The sequence below is a fragment of the Otolemur garnettii genome, unplaced genomic scaffold, assembly GCF_000181295.1.
Source record: "Otolemur garnettii isolate 467f Iridium unplaced genomic scaffold, OtoGar3 scaffold00061, whole genome shotgun sequence".
In the NCBI taxonomy this organism is placed as follows: Eukaryota; Metazoa; Chordata; class Mammalia; order Primates; family Galagidae; genus Otolemur; species Otolemur garnettii.
The window spans coordinates 8,925,242-8,948,712 of NW_003852456.1; the positions used below are offsets into that span (position 1 = coordinate 8,925,242).

Sequence of the window (23,471 nt, forward strand, 5' to 3'; positions counted from 1 at the left end):
TTAAAGTCTAATAACTGAGCATTTGTTAGGATACTAAAAAGGATATTTTTACTTATAATTTAGTGTTTTATATTTGACAGTGAAATACTGAATTATATAATATAAACAACTGAATAAATAAAATATAATCAGATGATCTATATAATAAAAAAGAAAAAATATGCTCCTGTTTTCCTTCTAAATAATGGAATCAATTTTCTTGAGGATTATCCAAGATGTACTCATAAAGTTTTGAAAAGATAATTAAAATAGCAGTTTTTTTTTTTTTTGAAGGCAGAGTCTCACTTTATTGCCCTTGGTAGAATGCCATGGCCTCACAGCTCAAAGCAACTCCAGCTCCTGAGCTTAGGCGATTCTCTTGCCTCAGCCTCCCAAGTAGCTGAGACTAGGCGCCCACCACAACCCCAACTATTTTTTGTTGCAGTTTGGCAGGGGCCAGGTTTGAACCTGCCACCCTCGGTATGTGGGGCTGGCGCCCTACTCACTGAGGCACAGATGCCAACCAACATAGCAGTTTTTAAATGAATTTCATTTGCCCCTGTGACACTGCCCGACCGGCGGGCGGTGTCAGGGAGTTTGTGATCGGTGTATGAGAGGGAGAAGGAAAGGGTGGACACAATCACACAATCACTCATACAGTATAGGGAGAAGGCTGAGCTGAAGCTGTTTATTTGGGATTGGTACAATCTTATATAGGGTTAGTTGAGGGGGAGTGGTTACTTTATGACGCTGAGTCTATATAAGGCTAGGAATGTAGTCTTTGGCCTATGATAGGTTTAAAATGTGAGGGGAGGGCGGAGGGGTTATGCTGTCCTGAGGGGAGGGGCCCTGCACTGTGCTCTGCGTTTCAGTCTAAGTCTTGTACAATGTAGCTAGTTCTATCCGGTTTTCTTACCAGTACTGGTCTCTTTATCTGGCCTTTTCACATGGGGGTTGAATTAGGCTAGCACTTCCTCTTACGATGTAGTTTAGTATTTCTGTTAACCCTTACACCCCTGGATTAGGCTTCATCTTAGGCTTTTTTCTTTCTCCAGAAAAAAGAGAAAAAAAGCCCCATCAACTTCTCACCATTAAAAAGCAAAACATCTCCCTGTGCACCTTGTAACACTGTGCAGCAACAGTGTCAGTCTGCCCTGCAGGCCTCAATGTGCTACAGGGCTCCGCACTAAATTCCACATAGCAAAAGGGAATCTTATTCTTCAGTTCTTAGTGTTAATTGAAAAGATGTTGTTGCTTTTTTATTTAAGCACGAAATAGCTGTATTTTGTATTATTTAATTTTTGATGAGCACTTTTAACTTTTCGGTACAATGTATTCATCAGTACAGATAGCAAGATGTTATACGAGAGCCTCCCAGGTACAATACCGAGTCCCAGTTGGAGCATTTCCACAGCAAGTAAACCTCCAGCCTGTACTTTAAAAAACATACTTAGCACACTGCCAACAAATGTCAACACAGACATAAAGCAATGCAATGATGTCACTCTGCAGGAGAAATGCACTGGAACATAAGGTTTCCCTAAGAAAAGTGAAACAGAGTAAAACAGTATAATCATAGCTCAAAAATGTTAAAGTATTTATTCAATAAAGAATGAAAAAACTCATATACCAAATGGAATTTATATTAACAAAAATAGTGCAGTTTATTAAAATTGTATTAAGAATTCTTAACATATACAACACATACAATAGCCAAAGTCCTAGAGAAGTTCATGTGGAAAATTCTACAATTAATGATTTGGGCATTTCAGTAATTCTGCAGTTTCTTCAAACCTGAAATATAATAAACAAGATAATATGTTAAGTAAATAAATAACTTATAATGAAGCACAGGATTTAAGTTGCTGAAATTATGCTTTTTAGCTTGAAATAATTTGAATTTTGTTCTTATTTACAAGTATAGTTATTATGAGTAAACTTAAGTATATTACAGTCAGAGGGGGGAAAAAAACAACTAGAGTTAATTCGGAGGCTTATATTCTTAGAGTGTAAGTTACTACAGTACTTTTAAAATTTTTAAAAAAATTTGTGTTTTAAAGTAACAGCTATATAATAATCTCATATATAGTTTTATATTTCCTTTGAACTGCTCTTTATGAAATCATACATAATCTCATTCATACTGGCTAAAAATATCATTTTTAGTATTATCAGTAACCTGAAACAAAGGAACAGTGATATCTTTAACAGTAACTGAAAATATCTCCAAACCATCCATCGATATATTAATATTCTGATAATATTACAAATCAAAACCAAATAATACTGATATACTACCAACCAAAATATATCTAAAGTCTTTAATCTGCAGTTAATTCCATCAACAATGTTTTACATTACTTGTTAGAAACCACAAGAGTGACTTATCTCACAAACACATAACTGTAGGTGGATTTATTATCCACTTGAGTCCTGAGGGAAATTCCATACCTGACTGAGAGACCTTTGAGGTTGGAAACACATATGCACATTCTATATCTACTTGCAATCCAATACAGTTCCCTACGGAGAAATGAATTCCTGTTGCCCCTTTCTGTTACTTACATTTTTTTCATCCTTTCCATTTTCTGGATTGTTGTTTCCTTTAATTTAAAAAGCAACAAATTTAGGCAATTTCGCGAAGTAAACCATCATCAAAGATGGACATGAACATATAAAACACAGTCTGAAACACTGCATTAAGTACTATTTACTTGTCAGAAACAATTTTTGAAAGATTAAGATTTATATAGTGTTGCTATTTTCTTGCTAACGTATATACAACCAAAACTAAGGCTAGTTTTCCTGACCTTAGAAAGGAAATTGTCTAAGCAGCTGCCAGTGTTTCTTACCTGAGAAATCTCGTTCAAACAGTAATGAATGGTCGAGGCTCTGGGAGTGGAATCTGTTGATACTGAACTGTAACCAGAGGACAGAGGAATACTCACTGGTCTCTCTCCTTTGATATTTCTATCTGTGAACAAATTAAGTTTTACATTATGTTTTTCTCTCACAATAGAGCAAAATGTCTAAAAGTGTTATTGATTGGTGGAAGAAAAGTATTATTTTTATAGAAATTGGCTATTTGTATAAACAGATCAAAGAAAAGTTTTCAGTACTCTTTAAGATAACAGCTTAGATCTAGATGTTAAAAGAACTGGCTGATAATAATTACTAAAGGCAATATAATCATTGTCATGATAGCAGTTTGAATAAACAGGTAAGTTAATAATTTATTTATTTTTTACTTTCTTTTTGAGACAAAGTTTTACTTTGTCACCTTCAGTAGAGTGCCATGGCATCATACCTAACAGCAACCTCAAACTCTTAGGTTCAAGAGATCCTCTTGCCTCAGCCTCCCAAGTAGCTGGAACTCTAGGCACCCACCACAATGCCCAGCCATTTTTAGAGATGGGGTTTTGCTCTTGCTCAGGCTGGTCTTGAACTCATGAGTTAAAGTGATCCACCCAGTTTGGCCTCCCAGAGGGATTACAGGCATGATGAGTCACCTCACTTGGCCTAATAACTTATTTTTAAATGAAACCTACTGAATCATGTGTATTCTTTTCTTAAAATGATGACATCTTTGATAGTCTTGTATAGGACTTACAAGAGAAAAAAAGTGGTATCTACAGACATTAAATAATGAATAGCAATTAATTTGTCTTAATGCTTTCATTCTATAATGTCTAAGGATTTCACAAAAGTTTTACTATTGCTTATGGCAAGTAGCAACTATTACTAAAACTGATTACCTACACCTTTTAAAAATCAAGAAACATTCTACCTTAAGTTGACACTTATGGAAAGAAATAATACTTAAAATTTAAGATCATATAGTTTTCTAAAAAGCTAAAATATTGAATGTTTCAGACATTTATTTGACAAAGTGAGAGTTAAGGAATGAAAGTGAGGACCACAACTAGTAGAGGACCAGCTCTTATCTCTCAGGGAGCCACAGTCTCTTTTGCCCATCTTTCTTGCCATTTGTCCCATTCTCCTACATTTTTCTGTATAATGGCTTTCTCAGCTCACTCACCAGCATTAACTTGGACCACATGGCTAGTCCAGTCCCGGGCTGACATCATTTGAGTGACTTACTCTTGTTGTTCTAATTCCAGATCCTAAGAGAGAGAATGTAATTTGGCTCTACACCCTTTTGGGCTGGTATCCCCTAGACTGAATATCTATTCTTGGTCCACTTGGTTGAGGCAAGGGGGCAAGATCACACGGTACAACCCTGAAGACTAACTAGACCCAGATCTCCTGGAAGGAGCTATGGACAACAGGTGGTTTTAAGAAATAATTTGAAACTAGGTAGGCAGTATATCTATGTCATATACCATAGATCCTGTAATATTTTCTACAGGTAGAAATAGGTGCTCTCTGAAGGTAATGAACATTTCCTATGTTATTCCAAAAAGATAGGACCTCAGAACAGAGAACAGGACTGGGGAGAGATCAATAAATAGACGGTGAAGGAGTGGCCTTCTTAGCCTTGCTTTTTGGGGTCCAGAGTTTGTGGTTATTAGCCTTATTCAAGGGTATGCCTCACTGTGGGAAAAAGCTGGGATAAGGCAGGCTGGCACACTATTCAGAGATATCCCTATAGGGATTCCAGAGTTATTATGAGGCATGTAGGGAGAACACCAGCAGTACTTAATACCCAGGTCACTTAAGTGCATATTACATTTTTCATATTGCTTTCCCAAGCCTTTATCAAAATCTTATTTGTTTAAACATTAATAGTTTCCTAGCTTCGCTATAGGGGATTGACAAAAGAATGAGTACATACGTTCAGGTTAAAAATGAAAGGGAAAGCAGTGGCCCCTGGTGCCAGCTGTTCAGAGCATCAGTCAGTAGTGACTGCTAAGAGAGCTCTGTGAAGAAAGGAAATCTTCCAACACTACATCTTCTAGGCAACTCTTCCCACATGACCTTTCACTGCTACCTTTGGAGGATTATCACTTTATTCCATGATGAGAACCAGTTGGGTCCTTTACTATTTAATAAACTGTAAACTAGTACTTCCAAATCAAGGACCAACTGATTTCTGGATATTGTTTAATAATCTGTAAACCAGTACTTCCAAATCAAGGACCAACTGATTTCTGGATATTCTATCTAAAGTGTTTCATGTATAATTTAATATGTCCAAAAATGAACTTATTGTTTTTCTCAAATCTTCTCCTCCTCCTGAATTCTCTATTTTATTAAAGAGTAACAACTATTGACTCAAAGCATATGAGCCAAATGCAAGTAGTCAGTCCTAACCTCTCTCCCCTCCTTGGCTCCTCTAACTTCTATCAGTAACCACTGCTTATCTCCCAAATACATCACCTGCTCTTTACCCTCACTGTCACTGTCTTAGCAGAGTGATACTGTCCTTGCCTATCTTTCCTTTAATAAATCACTTTTCTGCTATCTTGATGACCTTTCTGAAACACAAATCTGAGAATGTTAACTTGAATAACAATCTTTCTAGGGCTCTGGGATAAACTCCATGGTTTGATCTTTTTACTTTTCGGCTTCAACTTCCTTCACGTGCCCATAGCACCCTTCCTCCTAACTGTACTGGAACACACCACACTGGTGCCTTGAGTAGTCTGTTGGTTCATTACTGTCTTTGTCCTAAGAGGTTTGCAATCTTTAAACAATAAAGGTCAAGAAAATTAAAATTACCAAGTACCCATAAAAGCACTCTTCTGAAAACTCTTTATTATACCACCAATCTAATACCCTTTAAGGACTTACCAGGATTCAGAAGATCCATGTCACTACAAGAAGTGCAGTCTTCACTCATTTCATTAAACTCTATACATCCATCAGTCTGGAACAATACAGTGATATATTCAGAAGAAAATAAAAATGTTCTCATTTTATATTCTTACTGCCAAACATGAAATAAAAAGATGAAAAGATAAACATTTAAGTTTTTTAAATTATTTGAATTTTTAATTTATAAATAGATATTTATATATTTTGTATATTCCTATGAGTAAAAACTAATATTTTAAATATGAAAGCAGATAGCAAATTTCTTAAATCTACCAACTTCATTCTCTAGGAAGAACAGACCAAAAATTGAAATCCTGAAGTGGGGGGAAATTTCTTAGATTTGATAAGGCAATAGCTAATTTGGTAAATATTTCTGTGAGATCCACAATATGATTGTAGTAAATGAATCTGAAAAAGGAAAGAGTTATAATTTTAATTTTTCCTCTACTAATTTTTCTTCAACACTGTGAAATTAAGACATTTGTACTATTAAAAGATAGAGCTTTTCATAAACAAAGTCAATCATGTTCTCACCTCATTACAGGTTTTTCAGATTATCTCATTTGATGAAGAGAAAAACAACGGCCATAGCAACAAAATCTTTATCCTTAAACAAGACTTCGTTCTAACTAGCCTTCCCATTACCTAAATACTCTTGAACTTAGCATTTTCAAAAAAGGACATATAAAATACTTTATTGTACCTGATATATTCTATAAATGTAAAGAAAAGTAAATACCTTTTTAGACAACAGCATTTCTGTTTCAAGAAGAGTGATCCGACTCAGAAGATGAGTCCAGGTCTTCTCATTCACCATTACTTTCCCTTTCATGTTTTCTTCCAGGTATTCTAACCTTTTCTCTATCCACGTCAGTTTTTTAAGTTTTTCTTGGCATTCAGCGAGCATAGTCTGTAGTATAATAATCTCAGGACTAACTTTTATTTCCTAAAATGATTACAAAGTTTAAAAATAATATTATACAAATTGCAGTTCCTTTAAAACAAATGTATTCTCACTGCCACTGTCATTTCAATAGTTAGGAGAGATAGGGCAACATGAGAGCTGAGAAGGCTGTCTCTGGAGCCAGACTATTTGTACACCTAGACAAACTCATCTGGGACTTATGACCATCTAAAAACATATGCATAAGATTAGTCCCCACTTCATATGGTTCTTGTGATGAGCAAATGAGTTATTTTGCATAACACTCTTAAAGCGGACCAAGTAGTAAAATAAAACTGTCATTAACCAGCTTCTTGGAAAAAAATGTAGCACAAAGCTAAGAGGAAGGGACAAAACAACAGGGCCCTGAGATTACTTGGTTTGCCACATAACAGAAAAAAGAATGCCATGTCTTACTCTTCTTTACATTATTTGTAACACTCAGCCCAGCATCCTAAACATTAGCAGCAAATAATACCTGTTGAATTATATATGGTAAGACATGCTGATTTCTTACATGGTGATAACATAGGTAATGTGTTATGATTAATAGTCCAGAAGTACCCCAAAGTTAGATGCTGAAATAATCACATACATGAAAATAAGAAATACTGGCATCTGTTAAAGAGGTCTAAGACTCTTACTTGCTGCTCAGCTTTGATTTCAGGGCCCTTTACTTCAGGTATCCTTATTTCAGCAGGCTTTAAGTCAGACACAGCCACTGCTTCATTCACACCTGTTACTGTGCTTATCCCTATGTCTTCAGGCCTGTTCACACTGTCTTCATTATACAAGTGACGGATCACCACTGCTTTCTTCTGCATAAAGAAAAATGGAAGAAATGCTTTAATGTTTTCCTCCCACAATTATTTTCAAATATATAGTATTTGTGCAAAAGAACACCAACCTTCCTTTAAAGATTTTAAAAAGTTTAAATTACCACATACAATGTATACTAAAACACTACGATTATAAACATTCCTAATGATTTATGTGTGATGATGAAATTGTGGTTATAATTTTCAAAGCATTCTTATATTTTAGGAAATACACTAAAATATTTATTAAATCATGTCTAGTACTTGCTGCAAAATATTCCAGTTTGGAGAGGGAAGATGTTGGGGAATAAAGCTTAGCAAAAGAGTTGACAAATTGTTGAAACTGGATGATGAGTACTTTTGTAAATGTATGCAATGTTCCAGAGCCAAAAGTTATTTTTAAAAATAATTCACATATAAATAATCAAAAAACGGGCTCTGTGATTAGACTCATTAACTTTTTTATTAGACCACAACATAATAGATCTTCAGTTAATGATTCAAACTTCCTAACAACAAAAGGAAGTCCTGACAAAAAGGCACTAGATCAAACTGTGCATTTACACAGGAATCTTTCACCTACTTTATTTTCGAAAGTCTGTATTTGCACCATAAAAACTGCGAGGGAGAGGGAGGAGGCAAGATGGTCAACTGGAGCCAGCATTCCACAGAGGTTCCCATCCAGAAGGAGAGTTAAAGGACAGAAGTCTAGCAAAGTAAGCTGATGGTTTGAAGCTGAGCCAAGAGAGGTTGAAGAACACACATTAACCTTCCTGAGGTGAGCTTTGACCCCAAGGAAACAAACAATAGGAACAAAATCCATCGCCAAGCAGATAGACGTCTCCTCCCCCATGAGAACGGCTCGCAGTATACTCTATACAAACAAGTGAGCAGAGTTCAGATCCCCTCCTATTTTATCCCATGGGAGAGATCCTCTAAAAACCAAACTCCTTCTCTAGAGAGGACTTATGAATGTGCCATGGCACTCTCCCACCAGGCATAAAACTATATAAAACTGTACATATTCTCTACCTACACTTCTGAACTCCCGGCACTTCTCTCTACTCTCACCCTGAGGTCTGGAAGCCTGTCCCCTATGGAGTCCAGATTCTTGGGCATTTTCTTGAGAGGTGTAGACAGGGTGTTTGCAGTTGCTGGTCTGTTTTGATTCTGCAGTATGGGAATAAGGAGAAGGTGGTGAACTAAGGGAACCATACAGGAGAGGGAGAGGCAGTGCCCCAGGCACAGAGCAGCAGCAGTAGTAGGGGGGAACAATAGGGCTCACACTCCTAGAGATATTATGAAGAGACACTCCCTGTCTCTCTGGGGAACCAGAGGAAGCCGGGCATCTCCTCGGGTGACAGACACAGGCAGAAAAGACCTGGAACCATAACCCAGGCCCCATAAGTGAAGGTTATGCCTGAGGCAGTACTTGCCTAGGCAGGGCAGGGACTAGAATACGCAAGCTGAGAGGGCATACTCCCAGGGCGGAGCTGAACCAGAAGGACTGCTTTAATGAGCCTAAGATGCACCTGGCCCTCAGGGGATCATAGCTGAAACAAAGGCAGGTGGGAAGAGGCAGAAACAGAAAGCTGAGTGTGAGCTCCAGCTGCACCTACCCCAACACAGACTGCAGCCGAGTCAGACATGCCAGCTCCAGGTAGTGGCACAGACCACAGCTGAGTCGCAGTTTCTATGAACTCAAACAGCATCTGATCCGCACGGGAATAAAGCAGGAATAGAAAAAAATTCTGTGAAGTTATTCTGTACTGTCATAAATAACAATCAGGGGCGGGGCTGGAACTGAGTGAACCGCCCCAGCCTCCATTAAGCACCTGAAATTGTCAGGCCTCAGCTTCCCCTGCCAATAGTGGGAGAGAGCAGCAGCCTGGCTGAGGAGACAGAGATCCCATGTGACTCAGGCAAGCGCAAACCCATGGAGCATCTGTACCTTGAAGGGAACTGGGTCACAGCCCTGCAGGGTTACCAGTGACTGGGTGTTACACAGGTGCAAGGCGGGGAAGGAGGCATCAACCTTCCCAGATTAATTCATTTGTTGTGTGGATCCTTCTGATCTAACAAAGCACAAGAGCTAGACATACTTGAGCTGCCAGCAGACCCCTGCTATCTAGTTGCCAGAGACCTTTTGAACTCTCCCACTTGAGACTGGTGCTGACTGAGACGACTGATTTGGAATTCTTAAACTGGGCTAATCACCTGAGGACTATCCAAAGTGGTACCCTGGGTGTGTGGTTGTGTGAAAGATAAATGTTCCTTTCCCAGTTTTTGCCCATGGAGGGCGAGGTGACTAATTCCTGGTATTTCTCCACAGCTGAGACTTCAATCCAGAGCACTAAAGTAGGACAAACACCAGCTGAAAGCAAGACAGAGCCACTTAGCATCACCACAACAAACAGGTCCCCACTTTCTCAGGGACCTCAGCACTGTATGGGTCCTTGGCAAAGCTCTAGGGGAAAAGGTACAGACACCAGTCCTAGCTCTTGGGCAAAGAGCTGGTTAATCACTACTCATGGAGCCCCCAGCCCAACTTCACTTTATTTGCTCATATAGCCAAACGGTGTAAAATAAACATGAGACAGAATCAGTGGAAACACACCAGCAACATGCATAACCAAAGTAGATCAACCTCCACAAGGAATAATATGGCGGACACAACTGAAAATCCCATTCATAAACAGATGGCTGAGATGTCAGAAATTGAATTCAGAATTTGGATTGTAAATAAGATTAACAGAATGGAGGTAAAGTTGGAATTAGAAACTCAAGAAGCATTTCAAAAGTTTTCTCAATAATTCAATGAATTTAAAGACAAAATCTCCAAAGATTTTAACACATTGAGACAAGAATTTGCAGCCCTCAAAGATCTAAGAAATACAATAGAAATCCTCAGTAACAAAATAGAGCAGGCAGAAGAAAGGATTTCTGAAATTAAAGACAAAGTTTTTGAATGCTCCCAAATGCTCAAAGAGGAAGAGAAGTGGAGAGCAAAAATGGATCATTCTCCCAGAGAGCTCTGGGATAATTCGAAGACAACTAATATTCGCATTACAGGAATTCCTGAAGGTGACGAGGTGGCTTCGAAAGGCATGGAAGCTCTTCTTCATGAGATAATGAAGGAGAACTCTGCAGACATGCCAAGAGATTCTGAAATTCCTACAGCATTTTCAGAACCCCAGCATGACTCAACCTGAATAAGACTTCATCAAGACACATTATAATTAACTTCGCCAAAGTTAACATGAAGGAGAAAATTCTGCAAGCAGGCAGACGTAAGAAAACCATAACCTACAAGGGGAAGAATATTAGAATGACTGCAGATCTCTCTGCTGAAACATTTCAAGCTAGAAGAGGACAGTCATCAACTTTTAATCTCCTAAAACAAAATAACTTTCAACCCAGCATCCTGTATCCGGCGAAACTGAGTTTCGTTCATGATGGAGAAATATTTTAATGACATTCACATGTTGAAGAAATTTGCCATAACTAAACCAGCTCTCCAGCATATTCTTAGACCTATCCTCCCTAATGACTAGCGCAATTCTCCACCACAAAAGTAAACTCAGTCAGAAAATTTTGATCAAATTCCAAATTCTATAGTGGTAAAAGGATTAAAAATGTCCCCTGGACCTTCAAAAATCTCGGTACCCAAAATTCTAACAGGCTTATCAATATTTACAATTAATGTGAATGGCTTAAATTGCCCTCTAAAGAGGCACAGGTTGGCTGACTGGATATAAAAATTAAGCCCAGATATTTGCTGCATACAAGAATACCATCTGACCTTAAAAGACAAATATAGTCTCAGAGTGAACGGATGGTCATCTATAGTTCAGGCAAATGGAAATCAGAAAAAAGCAGGTGTTGCAATTTTATTTGCAGATACAATAGACTTTAAACCAACAAAAGAAAGGAAAGATAAGGATGGCCGCTTCGTATTTGTTAAGGGTAATACTCAACATGATGACATTTCAATTGTTAACATTTATGCACCGAACCAGAATGCGCCTCAATTTGTAAGAGAGACTCTAATAGACATGAGCAACTTTGATTTCCTCCAGCACCATAGTAATGAGAGATTTTTATACTCCTTTGGATAGATCCTCCAAAAAAAAGCTAAGCAAAGAAATTTTAGACTTAAACTTAACCATTCAACATTTGCATCTAACAGACATCTATAGAACATTTCATCCGAAGAAAACTGAATACACATTCTTCTCAAAGCCCATGGAACATCATCCAAAATTGATCACATCTTATGTCACAAGTCTAACCTCAGCAAATTTAAATGAATAGAAATTATTCCTTTCATGCTCTCGGACCATCATGGAATAAAAGTTGAACTCAATAACAACAGGAATATGCATACCCATGCAACTGGAAAAGGAAGACCATTCCAACTCCAAACTGAGCAAAAGAAAAGAAATAAACAAAATTAGAGCAGAATTAAATGAAATTCAAAACAAAAGGATTATAGAACAGAGCAATAAATCCAAAACTTAGATTTGAAAAGATCAATGAAATAGATAAACCTTTGGTTAACCTGAACAGGAAAAAAAGAGTAAAATCTTTAATTTCATGAATCAGAAATGGTAAAGATGAAATAACAACAGATTTCTCAGAAATTAAAAAAATCCTTAATGAATATTATAAGAAACTCTATTCTCAGAAATACAAAAATCTGAAGGAAATAGACCAATACCTGGAAGCATGCCACCTCCCTAGACTTAGCCAGAATGAAGTGGAAATGTTGAACAGGCCTATATCAAGTTCTGAAATAGCATCAACTATACAAAATATCCCTAAAAAGTAAAGCCTGGGACCAGATGGCTTCACATCAGAATTCTACAAAACCTTCAAAGAGGAACTAGTACCTGTATTATTCAAACTTTTCCAAAATATAGAAAAAGAAGGAATACTACCCAACATATTCTATGAAGCAAACATCACCTCGATCCCCAAACCAGGAAAAGACCCAACAAGAAAAGAAAATTGTAGACCAAGATCACTAATGAATATTGATGCAAAAATATTCAACAACATCCTAGAAAACAGAATCTATCAACACATCAAACAAGACCAAGTGGGTTTTATCCCAGGTTCTCAAGACTGGTTCGATATACATAAATCTATAAATATAATTCATCACATAAACAAATTAAAAAACAAAGACCATATGATTCTCTCAATGTATGCAGTAAAAGCTTTTCATAATATCCAGCATCCTTTCCTGATCAGAATACTTAAGAAAATGGGTATAGAAAGGACATTTCATTTTTTTTTATTTTTTTGAGACAGAGCCTCAAGCTGTCCCACCCTGGGTAGAGTGCCGTGGCATCACAACTCATAGCAACCTCCAACTCCTGGGCTCAAGCAATTCTCCTGCCTCAACCTCCCAAGTAGCTGGGACTATAGGTGCCCACCACAACACCCAGCTATTTTTTGGTTGTAGCCTTCATTATTGTTTGGTGGGTCCAGGCTGGATTTGAACCTGCCAGGTCAGGTATATGGGGCTGGCACCTTAGCTACTTGAGCCACAGGCACCGAGCCATAGAAGAGACATTTCTTAAACCGATAGAGGCCATCTACAGCAAACCCACAGCCAATATCATATTGAATGGAGTAAAATTCAAATTATTTCCACTCAGATCAGGAACCAGGCTAGGTTGCCCATAGTCTCCACTGCTTTTTAACATTGTAATGGAAGTCTTAGCCATTGCAACTAGGCAAGAAAAGGTGATCAAGGGTATCCACATAGGGTCAGAAAAGATCAAACTTTCACTCTTCACAGATGATACGATTGTATATCTGGAAAACACCAGGGATTCTACTACAAATCTTAGAAGTGATAAGGAATACAGCGGTGAAATCAATACTCGTAAATCTGTAGCCTTTATACCAACAAGAATCATGCTGAAAAACAGCCAAGGACTCTATTCTGTTCACAGTACTGCCAGAGAAGATGAAATATTTGGGAGTTTACCTAACAAAAAAGGTGAAAGATCTCTATAAGGAGAACAATGAAACACTAAAGAAATAGCTGAAGGTGTTAACAAATGGAAAAATATACCATGCTCATGGATGGGAAGTATCAACATTGTTAAAATGTCCATACTACCCAAAGCAATATACAATTTTAATGCAATCCCTATTAAAGCTCCATGTCATACTTTAAAGATCTCGAAAAAAATAATACTTCAATTTATATGGAATCAGAAAAAACCTCGAGTAGCCAAGACATTACTCAGGAATAAAAACAAAGCAGGAGGAATCATGGTACTAGACCTCAGATTATACTATAAATCCATAGTGATCAAAACAGCATGGTACTGGCACAAAAATAGAGAGGAAGATGTATGGAACACAACAGAGAACCAAGAGATGAACCCAACTACTTACTGTTATTTGATCTTTGACAAGCCAATTAAAAACATTCAGTGGGGAAAAGATTCCCTATTTAACAAATGGTGCTGGGGGAAACTGGCTGGTGACCTGTAGAAGACTGAAACTGGACCCACACCTTTCATCATTAACTAAGATAGACTCTCACTGGATTTAAACTTAAGACATGAAACTACAAAAATACTAGAAGGAAGTACAGGGAAAACACTTGAAGAAATCAGCCTGGGAGAATATTTTATGAGGAGGAGCCCCGGGTAATTGAAGCAGCACCAAAAATACATTACTGGGATCACATCAAACTAATAAGTTTCTGCACAACCAAGAATACAGTAAGTAAAGCAAGCAGACAGCCCTCGGAATGGGAGAAGATATTTGCACATTATGTCTCCAACAAAGATTTAATAACTAGAATCCACAGAGAATTCAAATGTATTAGTAAGAAAAGAACAAGTGATCCCATCTCAGGGTGGGCAAGGAACTTAAAGAGAAACTTCTCTGAAGAAGACAGGTGCATGGCCTACAGACACATGAAAAAATGCTCATCATCCTTAATCATCAGAGAAATGCAAATCAAAACTACTTTTTATCATCTAACTCTAGTAAGATTAGCCCACAACACAAAATCCCAAAACCAGAGCTGCTGGTATGGATGTGGAGAGAAGGGAACACTTCTACACTGCTGGTGGGAATGCAAACTAATATGTTCCCTTTGGAGAGATGTCTGGAGAACACTTAGGGATCTAAAGATAGATCTGCCATTCAATCCTACAATTCCTCTACTAAGTATATATCCAGAAGACCAAAAATCACATCATAACAAAGATATCTGTACCAGAATGTTTATTGCAGCCCAATTCATAATTGCCAAGTCATGGAAGAAGCCCAAGTGCCCATCGACCCATGAATGAATCAATAAATTGTGGTGTATGTACACCATGGAATATTATGCAGCCTTAAAGAAAGATGGAGACTTTACCTCTTTCATGTTTACATGGATGGAACTGGAACATATTCTTCTTAGCAAAGTATCTCAAGAATGGTAAAAAAGTATCCAACGTACTCAGCCCTACTATGAAACCAATTTGTAGCTTTCACATGAAAGCTATAACCCAATTGTAGCCCAAGAATATGGGGAAAGGGAAGAGTGATGGTGGGAGAAAGGGGAGGATGGACGGTGGGAGGGTAATTGTGGGGACCACACCTATGGTGCATCTTACAAGGATACATGTGAAATTTACTAAACATAGAATATAAATGTCTTAACACAATAACTAAGAGGGTGCCAAGAAGGCTATGTTAACCAGTTTGATTTAAATATTTCAGATTGTATATAAAACCAGCATATTGTACACCATGATTTCATTAATGTACACAGTTATGATTTAATAAAAAAAAAAGTAAATAAATATAAAATCTTAAAGTGGATGGAAGAAAAAAACCTGTGAGGGAAGGACGGGAGCAGTAAGATGGCAGCCGAGTTACAGCTTCCTTAATACTGGGCACAGTGAGACTGGGTAGAGAAGACTCTAGGCATCTCTGACTGGTGGGAACTGCCCAGAAACACCCTTTTGGGGACACAGGGAGACAGTGAGAGGAGGACAAAAGCAGCGGAGAAGTGGCAAGTGGTTGTGTGTTTGTTCAGTTTAATCCCACTGGCAGCTGTATGTATAGCAGCAGTGAGGGTACAAACTGGAAAGGCCTTACCTGTGAGCTGTATTGGGGTTTTTTTTTTTTTCTGGACTTGGAACTCAGTTGAACTATCTTGGGAGAACTTAGGCAAGAGTGCAGAGGATTTTATGTGTTGTCTAGGGCCCCAGAGTAGGCCACTGAGCCAGATGGAGCTAACAGTGTTCGGCTGTGGGCCCAGTGGAGCCATTATGGGCAAACTGCCCCAGCAAGCTCTGCCTTCAGGGTCACACAACAAGGATCAGGTGAGAGACCTTGAGCTAATAATCTAGTGATTGAGCAGTCTAAAGGCGGGGACTGAGATGCCTTACAGCCTTGGTCCTCAGGGGCATAAATGAGACCGGTTTTGGCACATGGGATAAGTGGACAGCCACGGCAGGAATGATCCCAGGGACAAGTGCTTTCCTAGAAAAACTTCTGCTTAAAATCAAAACTACTTTGAGATATCATCTAACACTACTAAGATTAGCCTATATCCCCAAATCATAGTTGCTGGCATGGTTGTGGAGAAAAGGGAACACTTCTACACTGCTGGTGGGATTGCAAACTACTATGTTCCTTTTGGAAAGATACCTGGAGAACATTTAGAGAACTAAAAATAGACCTGCCATTTGATCTTATAATTCCTCTATTAGGTATATATCCAGAAGACCAAAAATCACACTACAATAAAGATATTTGTATCAGAATGTTCACTGCAGCCCAATTCATAATTACTAGATCATGGAAGAAGCCCAAGAGCCCATTGATCCACAAATGGATAAATAAATTGTGGTATACGTACACCATGGAATACTATGCAGCCATTAAGAAAGATGGAGACTTCACTGCCTTCATGTTTACATGGATGGAGCTGGAAAATATTCTTCTTAGCAAAGTATCCCAAGAGTGGAAGAAAAAGTATCTAATGTACTCAGCCCTACAATGAAAGTAATTTATAGCTTTCATAGGAAAGCTACAACCCAATTTTAGCACAGGAATATGGGGAGAGGGGAGAGAGAGGGGAGAGGGAGGGGAGGGGAGGGGAGGGGGAGGGTGGGTGGGGGGAGGGAGGCTGATTGGTGGGATCATGCCTATGGTTCATCCTATAAGGGTACATGTGAATCTCTCTAAATGTTAAATATAAATGTCTTAACACAGTAACTAAGAAAAAGACATGAAGGCTGTGTTAACCAGTTGGATGAAAGTATTTCAAATTGTATACAGAAATAGTACACTATACCCCATGATAGTATTAATGTACACAGATATGATTTAATAAAAATAAATTAAAAAAATAAAACAAAACTTTTGCTTAGCCAAGGTTAGCAGTTTAAAGTGCCTTTCAAGTGGGCTGAGGAGAGATTTATGCTCTCCACCCTAGGAGGTTTGAGAAATTAGCAGAGGCCTCCAGTCTCCATCTTGCATAGCTGTGTCAGCATTACGATTAACATCTGATACCCAAGATGATATCACCTGCTTTGTTTTTGGTTGTTTTTTTTTTTCAAATTTTTTTATTTCACCATTTTCCCTCTGGATTCTTCCTGTTTTTTCTTTCTTTTCTTTCCTCGTTTTTCTAGTTTAAATATAATTTTCCATTGTTGCCTTCTTTAACAATTAGAACTTCAATTTTGCTAGTGTTTCTGTCCATATTATTTGATTTTCCCCCAATTTTATCTCATAGTTTTCTATTTGCTTGTTTTGATTTATAGCATTTTTGTCTTTCCTCTCTACTTGGTGGAGTTGGGGTGCTGTGTCTGAATAGCCTAGCAAAGAACCACTGACTGCAAGGGAACCACCCAACTGGTCACCCTGAGAGGTTAGGGGTTTTTAAGGTTGGGTCAAAGTACCCTACTGTACACTTATACTGCTCCTGACTTCCTCTTTCTGTGCCTCTCTTCTATTTGTCAATATTCCCTTTTACTCACCCCCTCTCCTTTCTCTTTTTTTTTTTTCTTTTTTAACTTCTTGCTTATCAGTCTTCTCATCCTTCTGCTCTAGTACCTACAGGACTCATTGAAACCCTAGTCCAGAGGCACGGAAGAGGAAGTAAAAGGAAAATTAGGGCAAGCAAGCAGGTAAAAGAAAACACTCATGAGGAAGAACCAAAAGAAAAATCTTGGCAACATAAAAAACCAGTCCAGAGCAACCTCACAAGGGACCACGAGGAAGCTCCTGCAGGGGATTCCACCTATAAAGAAGTGTTACAAATGACAGAAAGGGAATTTAGAATACAGATGATGAAAACAATGAAGGAAATGATGAAAACAATGAAGGAAACTGCTGATAAAAGTGGAAAATCACCAAAAGGAAATCCAAAAACAGAATCACACAGGAGATGAACGATATGAAGAATATAGATAGAATATACCAGAGCTGAAAGAACTGAAGCAGTCAATTAGGGAACTTAAAGATGCAATAGAAAGTGTCAACAACAGATTAGACCATGCAAAGAAAGAATCTTAGAGGTAGAGGACAAAGCTCTTGAGATATCTCAGACAGTTAAAGAGGCATAAAAGAAGAGAGAGAAAGCAGTACATTCACTAACAGAATTGTGGGACTTTATGAAGCGCTCAAACATATGAGTTATAGGTATCCCAGAAGGGGAAGAAGAATGCCCCAGGGGGATGGAAGCCATACTAGAGAATATTATAAATGAAAATTTCCCAAATATCACCAAAGATTCTGACATACTCCTTTCAGAGGGATATCTAACCTCAGGTCACCTCAATCTAACAGAGCTTCTCCAAGATACATTGCGATGAACCTGTCCAAAGTCAAGACAAAAGAAAAGATTCTTCAAGCTGCCAAAAATAAGTGCCAATTGACCTACAGGGGCAAAGCCATCAGGGTGACTGCAGACTTCTCTAATGAAACTTGTCAAGGTAGAAGACAATGGTCATCTACCTTTTTACCTTACTTAACCAGAACAATTTCCAGCCCAGAATTCGATATTCTGCTAAGCTAAGCTTTAAAATTGACAGAGAAATCAAATCATTTACTGATATGCAAACATTGAGGAAATTTGCTACAACAAGACCAGCTCTACAGGAAATACTTCAACCTGTTCAACACACTGACCATCACAATGGACCAACAAGCAAAGGAAGTACTCAGAAATAAAAGGACAGAACCTAGCTTCCACAATAAGGCAAAAGATAAAACTAAGCAATAGACTTTCACAAAATAAGATCAATAGAATATTACTACACTTATCAATTATCTTAATTAATGTTAATGGCTTGAATTCTCCACTGAAGAGGCATAGATTGGCTGACTGGATTAAAAAACACAAGCCATCCGTTTGCTGTCTGCAGGAAACACACCTTGCTTCAAAAGACAAATTAAAACTCTGAGTTAAGGGTTGGAAGAAAATTTTTCAGGCAAATGGAATTCAAAAGAAAAGAGGAGTTGCAACCTCATTTTCAGACACATGTGGATTTAAAGCAACTAAAGTCAAAAAAGACAAAGATGGTCACTTTATATTGGTCAAGGGAAAAATACAACAAAAAGACATTTCAATTCTAAATATTTATGCACACAACTTAAATGCTCCCAGATTTTTGAAACAGATCTTACTCAGTCTGAGCAATATGATATCCTATAACACCATAATAACAGGGGACTTTAATACTCCTCTTACAGAACTGGACAGATCCTCTAAACACAAATGAAACAAAGATAGGACGGATTTAAATGAAACCCTAGAACAACCAGGCTTGATAGACATATATGGAATATTCCATCCTGTGAGGTAAACCCCCACAAAAATTAAAGGAAATGTGCTCTTTTAATTCCAGAAACTGAGTGAAAAGACTTGCAATTATTATGCACTTTTGTCAAGGCCTAAGCAACCTGGAAAAACACAGTGGGGGCCTGCAGGCAAGGCTTAACAACCTCCTACAGGGAACCATGACTGTGCAGTCAAGTCAGCCTGCCAGATAAGGGTTGAAACGGCCCATCTGTGCAGAGGACATGACTCAAAAGTTGAAGTGAGTGAATAGAAAAACTCCATCATAATGATGTGAGTAAAACACTCCATCGTAACTGCAGGGTCTCCAAACCATAAGAAAACAGTGATGGAGCCTGTTTCTCAGAAATTTAATTGAGTACATAAAAGAAAAAGGTTTTACTCCTCTGTTTATCCTAACCTTTAACTTTAACAATAGAAGTCAGATAATGTATAGTTCTTTTAGGTCTTCACAGAGGACCAGCCTGAGGCTAGTCTTAAGATGGTTGTTGTACTTTCCGGGACTAACTTTCTTTAGGCTAATCTTATGATGGTTATCTCACTGTCCCAGACTTTCTTTCTTTTCTATAGTTTAAAATAAGAATAGAGGATGTTGGGGGGGCGGAGCCAAGATGGTGGACTGCAGCCAGCTTCCCACAGAGGCTCCCATCCAGAAGGAAACTTAAAGGACAGAAGTCTGGCAAGTAAGCTGATAGCTTAGAGCTGTGCCAAGAGAGAAAACTGAAGAACCCATAACATCTTTGCTGAGGTGAGCTGTGACCCCCAAAATACAATCAAAAGGTACAAAACCTTCCACCAGCAGCAGGGGCAGAGTCCTCCGCTCCTAGAGCTGCACACACCACAGTTGGCACCAGAGGAGCCCACTGCTCCTGGCGGGCCATAACTGCTTGCTAGAGCCACATGCACCCTGCCTCCCCCACTTCTGGCAGGCTCAGAACTGCTTGCTAGAGCCAGGTGCACCCCTTGGGGAAGCAGCAGAGGAGTCCCCAACTAGGGGCAGGCCCAGAACTGCTTGCTAGAGCTACACATGTCCTGCAGGCAGTGGCAGAGGAGTCCTCTGCTCTGGTTGGGCCCAGAACTGCTTGCTAGAGCCACAGGTGCCCCGTGGGGGCTGGCGGAGGAGTCCCCAACTCCGGGTGGCCCAGAACTGCTTTCTAGAGACCCGCACGCCCCGCAGAGGCCTGCGGAGGAATCCGCCAATGTGGGTGGGCCCAGAACTGCTTCCTAGAGCCACGCGGCCCTGCAGGCAGCGGAGAAGGTGTCCCCAGTTCTGGGTGAGCTCAAATCTGCTTGCCAGAGCCGTGCGAGTTCCGGGTGGCTGTGGAGGAGCCCTCCATTCTGGGCGGGCCTAGAACTGCTTGCTAAAGCCACGCGTGCTCCGCAGACAGTGGCAGAGGAATCCCTCCTCCGGGTGGGCCCAGAACTGTTTGATAGAGCCGTGTGTGTCCTGTGGGCAGCTGCAGAGGAGTCCTCCATTCTGGGGAGGCCCCAAACTGCTTGCTAGAGCTGTGCACACCCCGCGGGGGGCCGGGGGAGGAGTCCCCCCATCTGCTCAGGCCCAGCAAACCGTAAATCCAAGGAAGAGCATTTAAGAACACAAATACAGGTACAAAGCAGGCCCCAGAACTGTTTGCTAGAGCCGCATGCCTCCCGTGGGTGGTGAGTGGCCGCAGAGCAGCCCCCAGCTCCGGGCAGGCACAGAACTACTTGCTAGAGCCATGAGTGCCCCGCAGGCTGCTGAGGAGATCCTCACTCCACACTCCAGGCTCCCACTCTGGGTGGGCCCAGAACTGTTTGCTAGAGCCATGTGCATCCCATGTGCGGCTGCGGAGGAGTTCCCTGCTCCGGGCACCCACACAGGGAGGGACCAGATCGGCTAGCTAGTGCTGCATGCATCCAGTGGGTGGAGGCAGAGGAGTCCTCCACTCCCCATTCCCCTGCCCCATGGTTGCCCCAGCATGGCAAACTAGGACTGATCTGGTGGCGCAAATGCCCTGCACCACCACTACTGTTCCCTCACCCCACAGCAGCTACGGCAGTGCTGAACTAGGACTGATCTAGCCGCAGTAGTTCCCCTGTCCCCCAGTTGACCCGGCAGGGCCAAACTAAAACTGACCCGGCTGTGCGCATTCTCCACACAGCCGCTGCTACTCCCCTGCACCCCGGTTGCCCCAGCAGGGCTTGTCAAGGACTGTTCCCACTGCTGCCGTTGCCCTGCCCCCTAGTGGCCCGGGTGGGACCGAACTAGGACTGATCTGGCCGCTGCCGCTCTATTTCCCCCCAGCCGCACCAGCGAGGTCAAACGAGGATTGATCCAGCCGCAGCCCTTCCCTTGCTCTGCCACCCTCATTGCCACAGTGGGGCTGAAGTAGGACTGATTCGGCTGCTCTTGTGCTCCATGCAGCCGCTATCATTCACCTGCCCCTTGGTAAATCTGGCTGTGCAGGTGCCCTGCACCACTGCTGCAGTTCCCCTGCCCCTTAGTCACCCTAGTCACCCCTAGCCAAACTTGGACTGATCCGGCCACTGCCCATCTCTGGTGCCCAGGCAGGCCAAACGAGGTCTGATCTGGCTATGCAGGCTCCTGCACAGCTGCTGCCATTCTGCTGGGCCCTGGTTGTCCCCAGCGCCCGAGAACTAGGAGAAGATGACAGACACGCTCTGTCTCTCTGGGCAACCAGAAGAAGCCACCAACTGAACGGTTCTGGGTCTCCAAACAGGGTAAACTCAGCATGGGGCGGAATCAGTGGAAAAACTCAGGCAACTTGAATAACCAGAGTACATCAACTCCTGCAAGGAAAAAGGAGGCAAAAGCAATTGAGGACCCTATCCATAAACAAGATGGCTGAGATGTCAAAAACTGAGTTCAGCATGTGGATAGCAAATAAGATTAACAGAATGGAAGAAAGGAAGGAATTAGAAGTTCAAGAAATTATTCAAAAGATTTCTCAAGATATTATTCAAAAGATGTCTCAAGAACGCAACGATTCCAAAGATAAAAAGATCAAAGATTTTGAAACACTGAGACAAGAGGTTGCAGCCCTCAAGGATCTGAAAGATACGGTGGAATCCCTCCATAACAGAATGGAACAGGCAGAAGAAAGAATCTCTGACTTAGAGACAGAGCTTTTGAACAAGCCCAGGAGACCAAAGGTCAAAAGAAATAGAGAGCAAAAATGGATCTTACTCTCAGAGAGCTCTCGGATAATTCAAAGAAAACTAATATTCACCTTATAAGAATCCCTGAAGGCGATGAAGTTGCTTCACAAAACACAGAGGCTCTTCTTCATGCACCTCGATTTAGAAGAGATACTTTAACAGGCATGAGCAACTTCATCTCTCCCAGCTCCATCATAGTCAGAGATTTTAACACTCCTTTGGCAGTGTTGGACAGATCCTCTAATAAGAAGCTTAGCAAAGAAATTTTAGATTTAAATTTAACTATTCAACTTTTGGACCTAACAGACATCTATAGAACTTTTAACCCTAACAAAACTGAATACACATTTTTCTCATCAGTCCATGGAACATATTCCAAAATCAAACATCTTAGGTCATAAGTCTAACCTCAGTAAATTTAAAAGAATAGAAATCATTCCATCTTCTCAGACCATCATGGCATAAAAGTTGAACTCGTTAACAACAGGAATTTGTAGTCTCATACAAAAACATGGAAGCTAAATAACGTTATGCTAAATGATAGATGGGTCAGAGATGAGGTCAAGAAAAAAATTACCAAATTTTTAGAACAAAACAATAATGAAGACATGAGTTATCAGAACCTTTGGGATACCACTAAGGCAGTTCTAAGAGGGAAATTTATAGCACTGTAAGCCTTCCTCAAGAAAACAGAAAGAGAGGAAGTTAACAACTTAATGGAACATCTCAAGCAACTGAAAAAGGAAAAACATTCCAATCCGAAATCTAGCAGAAGAAAAGAAATAACCAAAATCAGAGAAGAATTAAATGAAATTGAAAATAAAAGGATTATAGAACAGATCAATAAATCAAAAAGTTGGTTCTTTGAAAAGGTCAATAAAATAGATAAACCTTTGGCCAACCTAACCAAGAAAAAAAGAGTAAAATCTCTAATCTCATCAATCAGAAACAGTAAAGA

General features: G+C 39.9%; 1 protein-coding gene across 5 annotated transcripts in view; it reads right to left on the bottom strand.

Moving 5' to 3' along the window:
• Positions 1 to 1,642: 1,642 nt before the first annotated feature.
• CEP44 (centrosomal protein 44) overlaps positions 1,643 to 23,471 on the bottom strand; it is a 44,236-nt gene continuing 22,407 nt past the window's right edge. For 3 of the 5 annotated variants that reach the window (XM_023514930.1, XM_023514931.1, XM_023514929.1), the window contains 4 exons: positions 7,345 to 7,518; positions 6,497 to 6,703; positions 5,734 to 5,809; positions 2,689 to 2,953 (listed from right to left, as the gene is read on the bottom strand). In XM_023514930.1, the coding sequence (XP_023370698.1) occupies positions 2,718 to 2,953; positions 5,734 to 5,809; positions 6,497 to 6,703; positions 7,345 to 7,518 (693 nt within the window). In that variant the 3' untranslated portion in view covers positions 2,689 to 2,717. Of the gene's footprint in view, positions 1,774 to 2,544; positions 2,583 to 2,688; positions 2,954 to 4,018; positions 4,104 to 5,733; positions 5,810 to 6,496; positions 6,704 to 7,344; positions 7,519 to 23,471 lie in introns of those variants that run through there. The other 2 variants (XM_003792807.3, XM_023514932.1) reach the window with 2 other exon arrangements.